The sequence below is a fragment of the Ipomoea nil genome, unplaced genomic scaffold (genome assembly GCF_001879475.1).
Source record: "Ipomoea nil cultivar Tokyo-kokei standard unplaced genomic scaffold, Asagao_1.1 scaffold0688, whole genome shotgun sequence".
NCBI classification, from domain to species: Eukaryota; Viridiplantae; Streptophyta; class Magnoliopsida; order Solanales; family Convolvulaceae; genus Ipomoea; species Ipomoea nil.
In genome coordinates, this window is record NW_017617116.1 from 1,052,307 (window position 1) to 1,071,959 (window position 19,653).

General features: G+C 36.4%; 2 protein-coding genes across 2 annotated transcripts; one reads left to right on the forward strand and one right to left on the reverse strand.

Moving 5' to 3' along the window:
* Positions 1 to 3,282: 3,282 nt before the first annotated feature.
* On the forward strand, positions 3,283 to 8,088 carry LOC109176280 (probable pectate lyase 8). The gene is made up of 7 exons (XM_019325743.1): positions 3,283 to 3,528; positions 3,901 to 3,954; positions 4,528 to 4,602; positions 6,134 to 6,776; positions 6,846 to 6,949; positions 7,060 to 7,198; positions 7,367 to 8,088. The coding sequence occupies exons 1-7, from the start codon at positions 3,419 to 3,421 to the stop codon at positions 7,586 to 7,588; spliced, it is 1,347 nt and encodes a 448-aa protein (XP_019181288.1). The 5' UTR covers positions 3,283 to 3,418; the 3' UTR covers positions 7,589 to 8,088.
* A 3,180-nt stretch (positions 8,089 to 11,268) lies between these two features.
* On the reverse strand, positions 11,269 to 17,327 carry LOC109176155 (pentatricopeptide repeat-containing protein At4g19440, chloroplastic). The gene is made up of 5 exons (XM_019325598.1): positions 14,535 to 17,327; positions 14,165 to 14,440; positions 13,777 to 13,967; positions 13,622 to 13,682; positions 11,269 to 11,916 (listed from the first exon to the last, which is right to left on the reverse strand). Exons 1-2 carry the CDS (start codon positions 17,009 to 17,011, stop codon positions 14,404 to 14,406), a joined length of 2,514 nt encoding a protein of 837 aa, XP_019181143.1. The 5' UTR covers positions 17,012 to 17,327; the 3' UTR covers positions 11,269 to 11,916; positions 13,622 to 13,682; positions 13,777 to 13,967; positions 14,165 to 14,403.
* Between the last annotated feature and the right edge of the window lie 2,326 nt (positions 17,328 to 19,653).

Here is a 19,653-nt window from a genome sequence, read left to right on the forward strand (position 1 = left end):
CTCGTAGTAAAAAATTAAAGGCATGAAGATCCATAGTTCGTCGAGAAAGTTCAAGTTAAGACACCATCTGATTAGCATACGTATAGTATTAACTTTTCTATGAATATGTATAAAACAATAACTCCAACCCCATTACAAAACATTTACAGGTCTCTGGTCTACCCATGGAGGTGTGGATAAAATGACACAAATCTTTCATGTTTTAATTATCAATGTATAATTGTTAATCGACTGATGGAAAATATATGTGACCAATTTATAATAAATAAATAAACATTTGGGTTGTCTTCAAACATATGAAATTCATTGGTGGCCCTTCCCATTTATTCTTATTTTTGGATTGATCATAAAATAATAATAACTCTTATATTCATGTTTCATTTTCATTGTATATAGTGAAGAAGAAAAAAAAGTAAGTTTCATTTTTATTGTATATATAATGTATTTTTTTTAGTACATGAGAATGAGTGCAATTAGATAGATTTGTACTTAGATTTATCACTTAGAAAGTAGTCCTACTCACCATCAACCTACACCACAAACTTCATATAAATACATTAATAAATTTAGAAATCACTACTAAATCAAATTATTATTGCAAGCTTTCATTTTTAGCACTGAAACTTGTCTGAAATAATATTACCTCAAAGCTCAATGAAGACTATTACATATATTTATAAGGATGGGAAAAATTATATTTTTAGTCCTTTAGTTATATCTGTGTTACAGATTTAGTCTCTGAATTATATGTGTGATCGTTTTTTTTTTTAATTCCTAAATTATGCATGAAGTGGCGATTTTAGTCCTTCGGGAACTATTTCTACCACTAATTTGTCACTTAATAAAGTGTCTGATTTTGTCATTCAATGACTAAAATGTCACTCCATGCATAACTTAGGGGTTAAAGATGGTCATGCCTATAACTCAAAGATTAAATTTGTACCACAAGTACGGTATAACTGAATGATCAAAAATGCAATTTTCCCTAAAAGGATTTTACTTTTTTTTCATACTCTACATATATACTTTTGTTATTAATTTTTAAAGAGAGATAGGAACTGAACGGCGGAGCAGGCAAAAATGGACTTGGATTTACTTTTATTATTATTATTATTATTATTATTATTATTATTATTATTATTATTATTATTATTATTATTAAAATCAAACGGTATTCAATGCGGTTTAATTTTACCAAACTATTCGGTTTACAAGAATCACGAACCGTTTGATTTTTTAGTATATTACTAGTTCGGTTCGATTCGAGAAAATTGAACCGAATTGTCCATCCCTAACTAACACCCTCTCTTGATTGAGTTTGTTGCACATAACTTTTTTAGTGCAGTTTACTTTTTATTTGTTTTTTTTTTTTTTGAAATCAAAAGGAAACCATTCATTAATAACGTAAAAGATCGGAAATACAACTGGGTGGAAACTGAGTCCACACTTCCGAGCCAGCCATAGAACCGGTCGCCCGAGCTAACTCATGAGCTACACGATTCGTTGATCTCTTAACATGGGAGACATGCACACTCCCGATGTCCCTAGCAATCAATCTACATTGCCTCACAAACAAACCAACATAAGAAAAATATAATTAATTAATGAGTTAATACCCAAAATGGTCCCTCGACTATGCCATAATTACCAATTTGGTCCTCAACTACCATTCTTACCCAATTAAGTCCTCAACTATGTAACTTTTACTCAACTAAGTCCTCAACTATACAACTCTTACCCAATTTAGTCCTCAACTATACAATTCTTACCCAATTTAGTCCTCTGTATTAATTTGACTGTTTGTTGACTGTCAAAAGTCGGGATAAAATTATAATTTTACAAGATTTCTCCTTCCTCTCCATTTAGCAGCGCCAAACCATGCAGCAATACACTCCGATCAGATTTCGATCGTCAAAAAATCGTTGGAAATCAAATTCATGGGCTATCCGATGCATAACCACTACTTCGATACTGACAGGTTTAGAACCCAACCGGAGCTTATTGCTACATGATTTGGCGCTGCTAAATGAGGAGAAAGGAGAAAACTTGTAAAATTACAACTTTATTTCCACTTTTGACAGTCAACAAACAGTCAAATTGACAAAGAACTAAATTGGGTAAAAATTGTATAATTGAGGACTTAATTGGGTAAGAATGATAATCGAGGACTAAATTAGTAATTACGACATAGTCGAGGGACTATTTTGGGTATTAACTCTTAATTAATTGATTGTCATGACTTGTCGAAGAAAATCTCACGAGCGACAATTTCATTTGTTCTCGGATGACGGCAAGTACCAATTGTGTGTACGTATAGTAGTTTCCCATTTATACTCCGGCAATTGCGACCATCAATATAGATGGAGTTGCTTTCTTATATACTTATAATTTATTTATGATTTTACATTTATTTTTTGTCTATGATTATTTCAATTTAAAGACCATGGGTAGACCTTGGGACACGAAAATAACATTGGAGTTGAGTGATTAAAAGTGAATAAACTCTTCTTAAAAATGAAAGATTTTATTTGGCCAGATTTATCACTTTGTCATAAATGATGAATACATTACAATATATATATATATATATATATATATATATATATATATATATATATATATATATATATATATATACTTTTGTTTAAATGCGGTCGCTTGACAAAATACACCAACAATGTTAACAAAAGACACCAATAGCGTTAAGAAAAAACACAACAATGAAATTCACAAATATACTAAAAAATACACAACAAACTCAAAAGATCACCATAACTCCCACACTTTAATTGTGTATTTCTGAACACTGTGTAGTGCTTTTATTTATATCTAATGGTGCGTTTTTGGTGATGCGTACTTAATTTGTGCATGTTTTTGTTGTGCATTTCCTAACATGGATGATGTATATTTTTATAACTATTGGTGCGGCCGCACTGACAGCAAAGAAAGACACTCTTACTGCATGATGTGACAAACAAGGATAAGATATTTTCATAGTGTAGATTTCAAAAAAGTGTCTACATTGATTTGTGAGAATGAGTTAAATTAAGAGTAAAAAGTTAGAGTCCATTTAATATTTTCCTAAATAAAAGGGAAAATCCAAAAGAAGTGGGGCCAGTCTGCCAACAACAAGATTTTTTTTCGGGTGTTTTTCTTTTTTTACTACGGAGTAATTTTAAACTTTCGCTTTCTATTCAGTTAGTAAACGGCCGTTAACATTAACGTATTCTGACAGCCACATTCTGTATAAAGATACCGTTACATTGGGCGTGGTGCTTCACCTTCGACTCTGCTCTCTTCTTCTTCTTCTCTGTAACTCTCTCCCTCTCCAATCCATTCTTTCCGTTCCTCCATTTTTAGTGGGAAAAGCTCAGTTTATAGGAAGTGTAGAGAGAGAGAGAGAGAAAGCGACTCTGCAATGGCGTCCGAGAAGAAGTGGCTCTTCGTCGGTATCACTTCTCTGCTGCTTCTCTTGTCCGTCGCCGGCGCCTTCGCCGGAATGCAGAACAGTAAAGACTCCGAGATGAGGTACGGTATCTATACGAATCGGCTCCCTGAATCCACTGCTCCGTTCCAAACCTTCAAATAGTATTTTGCATACTTAGTATATTTGGAGCGATTTCCTGCAAAACTTTGAGTTTGAAGAAACAAAATAATCTATAGGTTTATACTAATCACATCCTTTTCTAAAAAACGTAAACTAAATGTTTCATGTTTTAGCTTTCGCAGACTCTGCATTGCCTTTTTATTTTTTTATTTTTTAAAAAAATCTTAGAATTTTACTCCATTAAGGCTCTGCTCGTTACAGAAGTTGTTTAGGCAGAAAACGAAAGTTCTGGAGAGAGAAAGATGAAGTCTGATTTCTTCTGATAAGCTCTGCTGCATTGATTTGATTTGCAGGAATTTGCAGAAAGAAGAACCGCAGAGCTTGCAAAACATAACAATGGCGGCAAGGTTACTAAATTATTATTATTATTATTATTATTTTATCGATTCAATGATGAATATCAGCGGTCGGATTTTGGTTCCAGGGGGATCATTAAACTCAGACTGTTGGATCCTTTATCCGCTGGCCGGTAAAAGCCTCCGGGAGAGATCCTTCGATCTCAACCGCTTATTCCCATTGGATCCCTTTGTTTTGCAACACCAAGTTATAACCGCTCTGTCTCCTCCACTTGTATACTTCCAACAATACCCCTCCCATTCCCACCGAATTCCCCCACACTCCCACCCTCACAAATTCTCTCTTCCCCTCTGCAAAAGCACTTTCTGTACGTGCAGTTCACGCGCAACCGAGTGGAAAATGCATCTGCATCCACCTTGAGCAGTGTGTGTTTTCCTCTTCGCACTGTACTTTTTTCGTGTCGTCCCACTTTTTTGGCTGTGGATTATTAATGTCGGTCGCCCTATTCTTCCCCAAATGCCCTTCATTCAATGACTAGTGCACCCAACATCTTCGCCTGTTCAATCAATGTATGTATTTTCGTAGAAATTAATGTGAGGTTTCTTTCGTTGTCCATGGTTCAGGTTGGCAGACATGGAAGAAACTCTTAGTAAGCATGCAGTGGATGACCCTGAAGAGGTCGCCTTCATGGTTACAGAGTAAGTGCATGTCTAATATTCTTTTACATCCATTCATTATCATTCTCATGAAATAACAAAACAAAAGGAAATTTTTCTTCTGAGAAAGTACTTTGGTGTCACTAGACCATAAAGTCCTTTGACATAATAATAATACATTCGCATGGGCAGCTCAACTGGTTATAGAGGTGAAAATTGAAAAAAATATCAAATCGAGTCTCACCCGCAACAGTATAGGAGCAACCCAAGTGAGGGGGCACTCCCGCACTAAGCAAGAATCTAACCTCTGTGATTCATGTTTAGTTGAGTTACCATGATTTACATATCTCAAATGTCTTCTGTCCAGTCTGAGTGTGAGGGGCCCTTAGAATTGGATTTCAACTTTTTAGAAAGAATAATAATAATACTAATATCTTTTGAGGAATTGTTATTTTTTCCCTGGCCTTCTATTTGTGTCCAATTCTTTCTCTGCCAGTGCACGTGCGCTTTGCTGTCAAATGTGTCTGTGTGCAATTAACTTCTGTAGCACTCGTTAATTTTTAGCCAATACTATTATATCATGATTTTTTCTAATTTTATTTTCGTGTGAATAACTTTTTTTTGTCATGTCAAATTTAGATTCTATTACTATTAAAGTGGTCAATTTTTTTTTTTTTAATGTTTTTGTGTGTATGAAATGACACAACTTGTTTCAGATATTACATCCCTTCATATTTATTTGGATTTGTCAATTGATTGATAGTTACTTGTTTAACAATTCTTATAACTTTTTATTCTCTACATTTAATATATTTTTTATTATAATTTTTAAATATATAAATTTAGCATTACAGAAATTAAATAATAAACAAGTAGAATATTCTTGATAGCTAAACAGAGCATAAAAAATTGGGATCAATGTCCAAAATTATAAGCTTTCATTTATTGCTCTATATTCTACTTGAGCTTTCCAAGCTGGCTTTTGCAGTCACAAATCTGCAAAATTATTAAGGACTTATTTGATGGCTGTCGTCTTTGTCTTCAATAGCAACTCGCACATGAAACTGTGACTTTTATCTATCTGCTTACAAGAAAATTCCATGTTTGATTATTATTATTCTATATCATATAAAGACATTTTAGTCTTTATACACTCATTTTCTTTTAATTCCCATAATCTTATTCTGTAATTCCTACTTTATTCTCACACAGAATTACAGTTCTTTGTTGAGTATTTAACCATATAATGTGCAGTCCAACTATTAACTTAGACTTTTAGTTGAGATGAAGAACATGCTTCAATTCTCCCAACCAAACATCTGTTAGTGTACCTAAGCTAACTGCGTCCACCGACAGACACATAGTTGCTGCTTGCAATGTAACTACCATGATTATTTGATTTTGGCACCCACATTTCTGTTTCAAGAAAAAGTGAATTTACCCTATTGTTAGATAATGATTGAACAAAAAGAGGTTTGCTATATATACAATTCAAGATTTGTGTCCTGAAATGTACTGTTAAAGTGAAAATGATGTTTCAATTGAGTACTAATGGCATTAATTAACTTAACAGAAGCATCAAGAACAGCACAGAGAGGCGAAAACTGGGATTTTTCTCCTGCGGGACTGGAAACCCCATTGATGATTGCTGGCGATGTGATCCCAACTGGCACAAGAACCGTAAGCGCCTTGCAGATTGTGGCATTGGGTTTGGGCGCAATGCCATCGGCGGCAGATACGGCCGGTTCTATGTGGTCACTGATCCCGGCGACGATGACCCCGTGAACCCCCGGCCGGGCACTCTCCGGCACGCCGTTATCCAGGACAGGCCGCTCTGGATTGTGTTCAAGCGGGACATGGTGATAACGTTGAAGCAGGAGCTGATCATGAACAGCTTCAAGACCATTGATGCCCGGGGAACCAATGTCCATATTGCCAATGGGGCCTGCATTACCATCCAGTTTGTCACCAATATCATCATCCATGGCCTCCACATCCATGACTGCAAGCCCACCGGAAACGCCATGGTCAGAAGCTCCCCGTCCCATTACGGTTGGAGGACTATGGCGGATGGCGATGGCGTCTCCATCTTCGGCTCGAGCCATATATGGATTGACCACAACTCGCTCTCTCACTGTGCTGATGGCCTTGTGGATGCTGTCATGGGCTCCACTGCCATTACTATCTCCAACAATCATTTTGCTCACCACAATGAGGTTTGATTAATTTGGTTGATTCTTAATTCCATTGTCCTGTTTAACTTACTAATGGGAAATTAAAAACAGGTGATGTTGTTGGGTCATAGTGACTCTTACACAAGAGACAAGCAAATGCAGGTGACAATTGCCTATAACCACTTTGGGAATGGGCTCATACAGAGAATGCCAAGGTTAATTAATTCACAGTTTTATTTCAGATTTTGTCACATTAGCTTAAACAAATTAAAATGAATGGGTTTTCAAACAAAAAATTAAAATGAATGTTGTGGAAAAATTGCAGGTGCAGACATGGTTACTTCCATGTGGTGAACAATGACTACACTCACTGGGAAATGTATGCCATTGGTGGAAGTGCTAACCCTACCATCAACAGCCAAGGAAACCGATACCTCGCTCCAGCCAATCCTTTTGCCAAGGAGGTATGTATAATAATAAATTTATAAACATAAATGTGCAATCCAACTATCAGCTTAGCTTTTTAGTTCAGACAGAACACATCTACATCCAGGAGCAAGCTGAATACTTAATATATTTATGCAATCCAACTATCAGCTTAGACTTTTAGTTATTTGGTGGACTTGAAACAGGTGACAAAGAGAGTTGACACTGCCCAGAATCAATGGAAGGGGTGGAACTGGAGATCGGAGGGAGACTTAATGCTTAACGGCGCATATTTCACCCCATCTGGAGCTGGTGCCTCGGCCAACTACGCCAGAGCTTCGAGCTTGGGTGCCAAGTCCTCGTCTATGGTTGGCATGATGACTTCGAGTGCCGGTCCCCTGGCTTGCCGCAAGGCCCGCACATGCTAGCTAGCTTCCTTATCCTACTCCACTCTCAATTTTCCCTATAAAACTACATAGAATCATTGTTTTTGTTTGTCAGTTACTCTCTAAAGTCCTCCATCCTGGTAAATGTACATTTGTTTCCTTATTATTATTGTCTCTCAAAGGTTGTTCAACCTCGGCCAAGAAGGCGCAGAAGCGTTGTCCATTGCGGCTCGGCTTCAGCTTCATCTCATCATCATATCCCATCCATTGCCCTAACCACCACCATTGCTTTATCTTCTCGCAGGTTTACATTTTTACTTTTTCGAGTCACACAAGTTATATATAGTGTTGTCAATGTCACAAAAAAAGAAGGAAAACATATTAAAAGTCTCCTTTGTCTCCCCCCCCCCCCCCCCCCCCCCCCTTTTTTTTCGCTTTCTTCTCCTTTGTAATTGTCGATGGAAACATTAATTGTCCTTGGGGGCTGTGGATTGTGCTAATATCATATATTTTATATATATAAATACTTTTCTTGTTCATGATTTACTTTTGCATTTATGGACTCTGGTAATTGCTATGATGGTTGCATATGGAAGAACAGTGCGGCTAGCTAACATAGTTTTTCTCAATGATGGTTGTATATGTTGTCAATGAGATTATTATTATTTTTAAAAAAAATAATTATGACTCTGGTAATATATGTTCTATACTTTTCAAACATTTTCAACCTAAAAAATCTAAATCTTTACCACTGATTCGAACCCATTTATAATGGAAACATGATATTATCACACTACATGGTAGTTGGCAATGAGATTATTATTTATTACCACCTAATTACCATCATGGATTTTTTTAAAGGCTATATTATCTAAAATCCAATTCCATAGTGATGGTTTGTATATATTCAAAATTTGTTCCATAGTGATGATAATCAAAACTCAGCAGCTTAAAGCAATTGGTAAGCGAATTATTAATATAAATGTAAAGTCAGAAGTTCATGTAAGAGTCAAACTCTACAAAAGCGATTTGAGCTGAATCAAGATTAGTCTATAGAGGTGAGAATATTAGAAACTATATGCAAAAGTTTAGTGATCGAGATATGAATATACAAATAAAATTGAAATTAATTGTGTGTTGACAAAGTAATGTTGTGGTTACATATGATTAGGGATGGCAATGGGTCGGGTGTGGGTTGGGGAGGGCTACATCCATCACCCGACCCACCTTATATTTTCTCCACCCACCCCCACCTCCAACTCGCATCGGGTGGACTTTTTCAGAACCCACCCCCACCCTCACCGGGTGCGGGTGCCCACTACGGGTACCCACCACTTATCATCTTATTATGTTTTTCAAAAAATAATATTTAAATTATTTACACATAATAAAAAAATAAAATCCATTAGTGATACTAAAACATAAATAATGGAAATATTTAAATATAATAACTAAATTGTTAATTTTTAAAAATAAACTTAGTAGTTTTGATATAAAAAATAGTAAAAAGATACACGGAGTTATATAAACTATTATAAATAACTACATACTAGTATTTATTTTACTATTATATATATATATACACACACACATGGTGGGTCGGGTGGGGTTCTAGACGGGTCTTGTACATAGAACCCGAATCTAACCCGACCCACCCCCGACCCACCACCCACCATCACTCAAAAAAACCCGATCCATGCGAAGTGGATTTGGATGGATATCCACGGGTCGGATTGAAATTGCCATCCCTACATATGATCCTCTCATTTCAACCATGGTAATTCACTAATTCAGTACAAGGTTGGTGAGATTCTCAATGAAAGAGCATACTAGGCAGCATAGTAAAGAAAAGTAAAGTGAAGTGAATTTACATCATTTCTCAAGAGGCAATCAAGGATTCATGAAAAGGGAAATAGACTACATTCCAAAATTACACCTTCTAGTGGGAACATTAAATGACCACATATATATACATGTCCTTGAATTGGCCTCCAATAAATTAGAGTTTACCTTCTACTATCTATCAAGTCACATGAATTGTTGAGTATGAATAATAATAATAATAAGAAGAAGAAGAAGAAGAAGAAGAATAAGAATAGCTTGTTGGAGGTGGAGTACATTACACATATCATGTGATAATAGATGTCCGCATGGACAGCTCAGTTGATCACATGGGTGAAGTTTGAGAATAATGATTCGGGCCGGATCGAGTCTCACCAGTCACAGTGTGAGAGCAACTTTTCAAAGTGAGGGGGGTATGTTCAGCTGAGTTACCATGATTTACATCATCTCAAATACTCTGTCGGACTGGGACGTGGGGCCCTTGAAATTAGGGATTCAATTTTTGGAGCAACATTGATAATAAATGGAAATGAAGGCATGCAATGCATGTGGGATGGACCCTTGGCTAGCTTGTCTAATATGAGAGCTTTTATATATTCTTTATTTGAAATGATTGTAAAGGTAGGGGATTATAATATTATTGTAGCTTTTAATAGATGAGAGATATGCCACAAGTTCCATCTTTAGTGGGCATCACACATGCAAATGATGCAATGTGACTTAAGTTGGCAGTCTTCATTTTATCAGCTCCAGCTTGCTCTGCTCTGCTCTGTGCTGTCAATTGTTTTCTTCAGGATACTATCCCTAGTTACTTCCAAAGATTTTATCTATTTTAAAGCCATGTTCAAATTTTAATTTTGTTGATTTTTAATTGGAATTCTTGTTTATTATAAATACAAAGGAACCATAGTTTTATTTTAATTGTTTTTTAAAACGTCACCGTCATGTTGGCATAGTTCAATTTATCATTTACCTGATTGTTATTTGGACTGAATTGGACTAGTTCGATTAAAATACGGATCAGACTAAACAATAAAATAAAATAAAATAATTCTTGACTCAATTTGATCCCACAATAATTTGCATGTTTCAATTATCGAGCCAGACTAACTTAATCTATGTACAAAATTTGATGGTTTGTCCAAATCTATATACAGGCTAGACTAAGCTCTAGTATAGTACTATAGAATTCGAATCAGATCAAACTAGTCATCTTGGTCCATTGATACAATATTCTTATATTTTATCTTTCTTACTTTTTAATACACAACTTTAATTTTATTTTTTCTTTCTTTCTTTTTGAGTGAAGAAATGAGCTACATACCCTACTGGCCTATCTTTCCTTTCTCCTTACATAGCTTTGTCTAGACTTAGACTCCATTATTTGGCACTTTAATCTACAAACACTATCTCCAGTGGAGTTTGCTCAGTTTTTTAGGAGATTTTTAATGAAGCGGAGGATAGAAAATAAGGAGAGAGAATGTATTGAGTCTTCCTGCAAGCATTTGATTTTTTGAGTCGGACGCATTAAATGCTTCTTTTTTTTTTTTTCATTTTTGCGTCATATAAGCTTTTTCCTCCCTTTTTCTCTCTTTTTTCTTCTTCTCTCTCTCTTAATTGGCACCTCAAAAGCCAAAAAAAAAAAAAAAAAAAAAAAAAAAAAAAAAAAAAAAAAAAAAACCCTACTCCTATTGAGGCATGCATCTCTGATTGCTTGTTTTTTGAGTTTAGAAAACCCCAATTACATTTTCCCTATTAGTTCAAAAGCATACTAGTACTTAAATACCTTCCCCTTTCGAAATTTTTGTTTTTTGATATATAAAAATTAGTCATGAACTCTCATACATAAAGTTTTAGGCCATTGCCACCAACTACAAGACTATAGTGACCCTTATTATACCAGAAGTTCAAAGAAACAAAGGAATATAAGCATTACCTCAAGCAAAAAATCACAATCAAAATGTCAAACATTGGCCAGCAGCAAATCTTTCTTCTTTAAAAAAAAAAATAAAAAATAAAAAAAAAATCTAAAGAGGAAATTCAACAAATATAGTATATTTCAATAACAAATGTGGGCATTGAAGCCATCAATTTTTACATTTGCATCCATTCATCAACAAAAAAAACATAAAAACCAAAGCTCTCAGTTTCCTGTCCAGCACCTCCCTCTGCCAATGATACCAGTAGGTTTACTCTAAACAGGAACACATCTGAAGCTGCTAGGCTATTCCGGTTAAGAGCCATGAGACTACCTTGTATTGACAGTTCCAGGGTTAATCTTACTTACAACTTCACTGGCTTACCAACGCAAAAGTGTTATGTCTTCATTCAAATTCAGTGTGCATGTAAATACAAGTGCTCGAGTGGCGGTATAATTCACTGCTGCCTTCTTGCATACACCACCACCACCACAATCTGGTATATAATGCCACCATTAACAAAATTCAGTGTGCATGTAAATACAAGTGCTCGAGTGGTAATATAATTCACTGCTGCCTTCTTGTTGCATATGCTGCCGCCGCCACAATCTGGTATATAATGCCACCATTAACAAAATTCTAATCAAGACACAATCTCTAAAGCAAGTTAGAACACAATAACCATTTCTCCACATCTCCTATGAACTTTCACTCCCAACTATTAGCAATCACCGCCTTTGAAGTTTTAAACTGTGCCTTGTGTCAGGATAACTTTCTTCCTATTCTTTCTCTCACACCCCAATTTTCAAATGGATAATAGATTAATAGAATATGGATCTGCATGGTTGTTCTTCCAATAAAAGTGAAACTCGACTCAAGCCATAGGGTTAGTCACATGGGTTTTACTTCTTCATTCAATTCTTTAACCGGGGCGTTTGGTTGGAAGGAAGGAATTAGAGGAGAAAGGAATTGTAATTCGGTGGGGAAAGAATAATGCGGGAATAAAGTAGGAATTCAAATTACGTTGTTTGGTAGGGAGAAATAGAATTATTGGAATTGAGAAGGAAATAAATGGTATAAAGACTAAAATACCCTTGTGTAATAATAATAGTAATAACAATCAAGGGTAGTAATGTCATTTCATATGTTTTTCCTTTCTCAAATTCATTGAATTGCAATTCATGGGGGTACCCCATGAATTGCAATTCAACAAAAGGAGGGAATTGCAATTCCCTCCAACCAAACAATGTAATTGAAGCATCCACTGAATTGCAATTCAACTACAGCTAAATTACAGTGAACCAAACGCCTTGTAAGTGTCATGGTGGTGTTCCTCAAAGAATTATGGAGTACAAATGCAATGGGGATTAGTTGTGGATTTCAAATATCAAATGATGAATTATAATAGTAGTAAGGAATGGGTAAAAAACAGAATTATGCTTGCAAGAACAACCAATGAAAACATAATAATGAAACAGTAAAAGCAAGTGCACACCCCTCTGAAAGAAACAAATATGGGTAATAATGAAGATGGTGTCCCTCTGAAAGAGAAATAAATCTCTGTAATTTTGTTTTCCATTTTTTATTGAGAGAAAGAAATAAGAAAAAACAGAGGGACAAGAGGTCCCCTAAGAATTCAACAAAGAGGGGCAAAAAAGGAAATACAAAAAATGGCCTACTCTAGTTCTAGCTCATCAATCACTTCATAGATCAGACAAAACATACCCCCAAAACACCGAGGGCCCTTTTGCAATTAAAAGCTGTTAATTCATTGAGAATGAACCATCTTGGTACTGAAGAAGGGTTACCACCTGAATCTAGAGTACTTTCTAGTTTCTATTCAATAATACATCAGGATGTAAAGATGAAATAGGAATGATGAAGTCTGGCAGTACTTATGACTTATAATAAACAAATGAAAGAACTCTGCGGTAAAGGATAAGGTCTCCAATCAAGAGAAGGATATGGGACTGTAAAAGGTGCAATAATAAAAAATTAACAATCAAAAATTTTAAAAATAAAATAAAATAAAGAGTTCTATCACTCTATGATAAGAACATTCTCTTAGTTTAGTAGTTGTTCCCCTTCATTTGGCCAAGTTCTGAAGAAGGCTCATGTTGAACCCTAATAGCATTAAGAGGGTGGATGAAAACAATGGGAAAAAGGACTTTGTTTTCCATTTTCTTTCTTTCAGATTGGTTGAGCTTTAAAGTATGCAAAAACAATACAAAATTGGCATACTTCAATAATTGAACTAGAGCACATCTATTTTCCAAAATAAACTAAATTCTACGAAACAAAATTATGCACTGACCTGAATTAAAGTTAGACAGTGAGCAGCTACGATTATTCTTGATGCAAGCATTGAGCTGAACCTACAGAGTCAAGCCAGTTCTTAGCCTAAACATAATAACAAAATAAAGCCAGGCATAGGACTAGAAAGGAAAGATCAAATTATAGAGGATTTACATTGACTCATCAAGAGAATAAATCTGCAGTTCATGCTGAAACTGGATATCTGGTTGGCGATTTGCAGTCCCCATGGTGACACGATGAACAAGGCCATGAAAACCATGATCAGTTTCCATGTTAGGCAGCACACATGCAACACAGACTGCCAAAAATCTCCCCCACATGGTGAAAAATGTGCACCCATCCCACTGGAAAAGCATGAAATTCCAAAGGTAGACATTAGTTTGGATGAAGGCACGCAGCATGCAGTGTTTTCTTTGACAGGTCATTAGCAATAGCTTCAAAAACTTTTTAAGATAGGTATGTCAACTAACAATAACAACAACAACAATAATTATACTCTGTAATAATATCAACATGTGACAACAGTACAAATAATACATACCTACAAATTACAGCATGTGGTATTGTTAAGCAGCATTTATCAGCATCAAGAGGTGCACAAGAAGCTCTAATGTCATGCAATCATATTTTAAGCTTCATAGTGCAAGGAAACTCTGCAGCTGCTGCTGCTGCAGCAAGTGAAGTAGCAATCGCGGATGGACACGGCTCATAGCAGGTTGAGGGTCCATCACATCATATGAAACTAGGAATGTAGGATGTCAACCTAATAAGAGCTAGCACTCATTCTTGGTTACCCACTACTGAAGGCTGTGGCAACCAATCAATCAAAGAAGTATTAAGTAACTTCATCTAAACCTGGTCCAAGAGCTAGCACTCATTCTTGGTTGCCCACTACTGATGGCTGTGTCAACCAATCAATCAAAGAAGTATAAGTAACTTCATCCAAACCTGGTCCAGCAACAGACATATGATCACACAATCCAAAAACAGTTTCTATTTTCCCTTCCTTGTAAAACCCCTTTGATAAAACATTGTAAGTGACAGAATCTGGAGTAATTCCCTTTTTTACCATCTCAGCAAGACTCCTTGTAGCTTCCTTAATCTTGCCAGATCTACAGTATCCATCAATAATGATTGTGTAAGTGATCTTATTGGGCTGTAGATTCCACGAATACATTTCCTCCAAGACACTCCTAGCTTTATCCATCTGGCCTAACTTACAATAACCACCTATTAGGGCAGTGAAACAAACAACATTAGGTGAAAGTCCTTCCTTTCTCATTTCATCAATGAGGCATCTTGCTTCCTCGAGGTGACCAATATTGCACATTCCATGAATAAGAGAAGAATAGGTGGCATCCGTTGGCAGATAACTTTTAATTCTCATCTCATCAGAAAGTTTAAGGGCTTCTGTCAGATTCCCATGTCTGCTATAAGCCCAGATAAGTGTGTTATAAACTACAGAATTTGGTGCAATTCCCTGTCTGAGCATCTCATCAAAAAAATATCTACCCTTCTCAACTAGCCCAGCTTTGCAAAACCCATTTATCAGGACCCCAAACGTATGAACATTACAGACAAGACCCATGCTCTGGCATTCATTCCAAAGCATCAAAGCTTCATCTGTCCTGTGCTTGTTGAAAAGTCCATGGAGAAGTAAATTAAATGTAGAAATGTCTGGTGCAATTCCTTGCTTAACCATTTCTTCCCTCAACTTGAATGCACCATCCAAATTTCCGTCTTTGCAACATGCACATATTAGTGTGTTATACGTAATCATATCCATTTGTAAATGTCTACCCAACATCACTTTAAGAAGCCTGAAAGCCTCCTGCATATTACCTGATTCACAAAGCCCATGAATGAGGGCATTCGAGGTCACTGTATTGGCAGTGAACCCCATATGTAGCAGTAAAAACCAAAGGTCAACAGCCTCTGAATATTTTCTATTCTTGCAAAGTCCGCCAACCAATATAGTCAATAACCCATCATTTGGCTTCAAATTTCTTAATATCATTTCCCTAGTCAAGTGCAATGCAGATTCAAAACTTGAATTTGTGCAAAGCCCAGAAATAACTGATGTAAATGAACCAAGATTAATGCAAAGACCCTCCAATAGCATCTTTTCTAAGAGCTGTTCAGCTTTATCAATTTGATTCATTTTGCAAAAACCTTTAACTAATGAGTTGCAAGTAACAGAATTTGGTACAAATCCCTGCATTAACATTTCATCTTTCACCCTGAGGGCATCATCAAGGTTGCCCGTTTTGCAGTAGCCATCAATCATCGTATTGAAGATGACCTCATTCGGCAACAGGCCATTCTGTGACATTTCCTTCAAAATACAACAGGCTTCATCGTATTTCTCAAGTTTCACAAGACAATTAATAAGCATGCTATATGTTATAACACTTGCCTTGAGACCATTGCATATCATTTCATCTTTGAGCCTAATGGCCTCTTCCAAGCTCCCATTCTTGCAAAGCCCAAGAATAAGGTTGTTATAAACAACAACATTGGGAGCAACACCCACCTCTTCCATCTTTTGAAACAACAGCTTTGCTTCCTCAACCCTCCCTCCTTTACAAAAAGCATTTATAGCAATGCTAAACATGTAGACATCTGGTATAACACTGCGGATCAAAATATCAAAAACCTGGTAACTCTTCTGAAGTTCATTTGCCTTCACAAGAGAGCTCAACAGAAAATTACAAGTCTTTAATGATGGAAACAAACCCTTACTTGCTAAGATCTGAAAGACATCCAATGCAATATCAAATCCTGCACTCTTGAATTGAGTACAACAAACATGAATTAATAAATCATATATCCTGACAGCAGTATGCGTTTCCAGAACACCATTTAAATCAACTAAGGTAGCAGCAACCTCAACGTGTTTATTATCAGGGTTAACAAACAATGCAGGAGATTTCCCATCGATCAATCTTATCAAAAGCAATCTAGCGGGCGTTTCCAGGTCCGAAGCCACAAGCAAACGAAGCAAATTGCAATAAGATCTAACACAGAACCGAAATCCAAAAGAACCGGACGCAATGTGGAAGAACTTAAGAGCAGTCAATGGGATTAGAGAGGAAGGAGACAGATCAGAAAATAAGGAATCAAACTGATCAGGTGTCAATTGGATTATCAGTTCTTTACACTTGGAGTATTCCAAACGGCGGCTGGAGAGCAGCGAAGTAAGCCACCGCTGGTCCACCAACCGCTGCGTCCCCGTCGGCGGCTTTGAATTAACCGTTCTCTTCGGCCTCGACGGCGACGGCGCCGGAGCTGCGGAGTCCGAAGCCGTAGATATGACGCAAGCTAGAGAGCGCTTGATTGGCAACAATAGTGCAGTGGTTCCGGGGGTTTTCGCCCTTCGTATGTCCATCTACTACTGCGTGCAAAATATATCTGTATTGTATGTATATATCTATCTAATCAAGACATATACGTACATGTATGTATGTGTATATGGTTATGGGAAGAAGATGGAGGTTTCAGAGAGCGATAGATGATGGTGTTAGGGAAGCCATTAGTTTGGGCAGCTATTGAACGGAGAAGAAATGGCCACGAGAATGGGGTTTTGAGAGTTTTGGTCTAATGGCGGCCCTCCAACGGCCTATTTTCGGCTTCCTAGCTTAGACTTCGCCGGAAGAACAGGGGTTTTCAGTTGGGGTAAGAAATGACGGCAAATTTCACAACTTTGGGCTTATATTCACGACAGATCTAGCCCAATAGCCCAACATCTGCTTATACAATCATTATTGTATGAACCATGGTCCACACAAGTTGTGAGGACCATATTTTGTCTACGGTAAAATAATGTACACTCAGTATAAAAATAATGTACATTAAGTACAAAAATAATGTACATTGTATTCAGGGGATGTACATTATTTTTGTTCTGAGTGTACATTATATTGTTTAATGTACATTCAGTACAAACATTATGTACATTTAGTATATTAAAAATGTACTTTTTGTTATGGTCCACATAACATTGTGTGGACCATGGTCCACACAATAATTTGCCCTGCTTATATTGTGCTACTTAGTTTTTGGCAAGTTTACTATAGACGAGAGTCCAAAACAATGTCATTTTTTTATGCGCGGTTTTGGTTCACGGATTAGGCCTGGAATGACATAACATTTCCAGGCATCAATCGTTATATCCTACACCACGGCGCACATAGCACTGTGCGCCGCGCGCCTCCCAAAACGACGTCGTTTTGGGGTAGTGTTGGGAGGCGCGGTAGGAAGTTGCTGAGATTATGTGTATTTGTTCACAACGTTATATGTATTTGTTCACAACGTTATGTGTATTGGTTCATACAATTATGTGTATTTTTTATACAATTATGTACATTCTTTTTATACAATTATGTACATTCGAATCAGAAAATTTGTGTGTATTATGTTAATAGTTGATGTGTATTATGTTAAAAGTTTATGTTTATTATGTATTATGTTAGATTATGTGTATTATCTTTTAAAAAGAGTATGTATATTTTGTTATATAATTATGTACATTCATGTATAACATTATGTGTATTCTAGTATAACATTATGTACATTCTTGAACAGCGGGTTTTTTTTTTTTTAAGAAAAAACTACTGCCATTCACTGGGGCGGGAAATTTCAAAAAAAAAAAAAATTAAAACAACGTCGTTTTACATCTAGGTGCATAGTGCAACGCGCGCCGTGGTGTAGGATATAAATTGCCCCCAACATCTGCTTATATTGTGCTACTTAGTTTTTGGCAAGTTTACTATAGACGAGAGTCCAAAACAATGTCATTTTTTTTATGCGCGGTTTGGTTCACGGATTAGGCCTGAAATGACATAACATTTCCAAGCATATTCTTCTGTTTGGTAATCACTTGTATTTCCAGGAATATTGTTCTCGGGAATGATTTATTCCCCTTGCAAGGAAAATAGAGATTCCTGGGGCCCCTTGTATTAGGGTATTCTTGAGTTCTCGGGGATAGCCTAAAGTTTATATTTCTTATTTTAACCCCCAATTAAATTTATTTCATATTTCACCACCACCACCGTTGTCACTGCCGCCGTCATCGCCACGGCCGCTACCACCACCACCCTAACACCGCCACCACCATCCCCACCACCGCTACCATCGCCATCGTTATCGCCGCCACCAGCAGCACCACCGCCACCGCCAATCACCGCCACAACCGCCTCCGCCGCCACCACCAACGCCACTGCCACCACCACCCTCACATATTTTTATAAGGGTATTTATGTCTTTTAAAACATATTTCATTTCTATTCCTTAAATCAACCAAACACTGTAATGTAATCATAAAGTCTATTCATTCCGCGAACCAAACAATAAAATACAATTCCTATTCTATTCCTTGCATATTTCATTCCTTATGGAATATCATTACCTCAAAATTCATTCCGTGAACCAAACGTGCTGTTAATGAAAAGAAACGTCACCCGTTCTGTGTAATTAATTATGTAGTTTCATTTCAGCATAATTAAAGTTTCATTTTGTTTCAACTACAGTTTCATTTGACGTTGTACATACAGTGTCTTATTACGGTGAGACATGTTATTGAATTCTATTTTATACACAATGTAGTCTTATTACAACACCACTAAATTATCATTCTAATGAATTATATTACATGTAGGATTCTGATAAGTTATTTTTTCATGTGGATCCCAATACCAAGTGTCTACATCAAGATTTTGTGCGTGGAGTACAAGTTAAGAGTACAAAACAGGAGTACATGTAGCATTTTCCCATTCTAATTCAAATACGATTTCATTGAACAATATACATTACTATGGGATTTCCTTGAATAAAAAACTCACTTCCTAATAAAATAAGAGTTTCATTTCATTATTCCTCTCCTAATTAGTAATTTGATTTTTAAGTGTAGCTATTTACCAACCACCCCCAAATCCCCTACCAACCCACTCATTTCCACACTCAACATATAACCACATCACCATATAGTCAAATTCAAATGAACATTTGATTTAATCCCACTGAACATCAGCT

Bases quoted from the DNA above. Each gene is read 5' to 3' on its own strand.
- LOC109176280 (XM_019325743.1), top strand. From the start codon at position 3,419: ATGGCGTCCGAGAAGAAGTGGCTCTTCGTCGGTATCACTTCTCTGCTG. The intron at 3,955-4,527 runs GTTACTAAATTA...TCCATGGTTCAG, and splicing joins AACATAACAATGGCGGCAAG to GTTGGCAGACATGGAAGAAA. The intron at 7,199-7,366 runs GTATGTATAATA...GACTTGAAACAG, and splicing joins CCAATCCTTTTGCCAAGGAG to GTGACAAAGAGAGTTGACAC.
- LOC109176155 (XM_019325598.1), bottom strand. From the start codon at position 17,011: ATGGACATACGAAGGGCGAAAACCCCCGGAACCACTGCACTATTGTTG. The intron at 14,441-14,534 runs GTTGACACAGCC...TTTGATTGATTG, and splicing joins TATACTTCTTTGATTGATTG to GTTGCCACAGCCTTCAGTAG.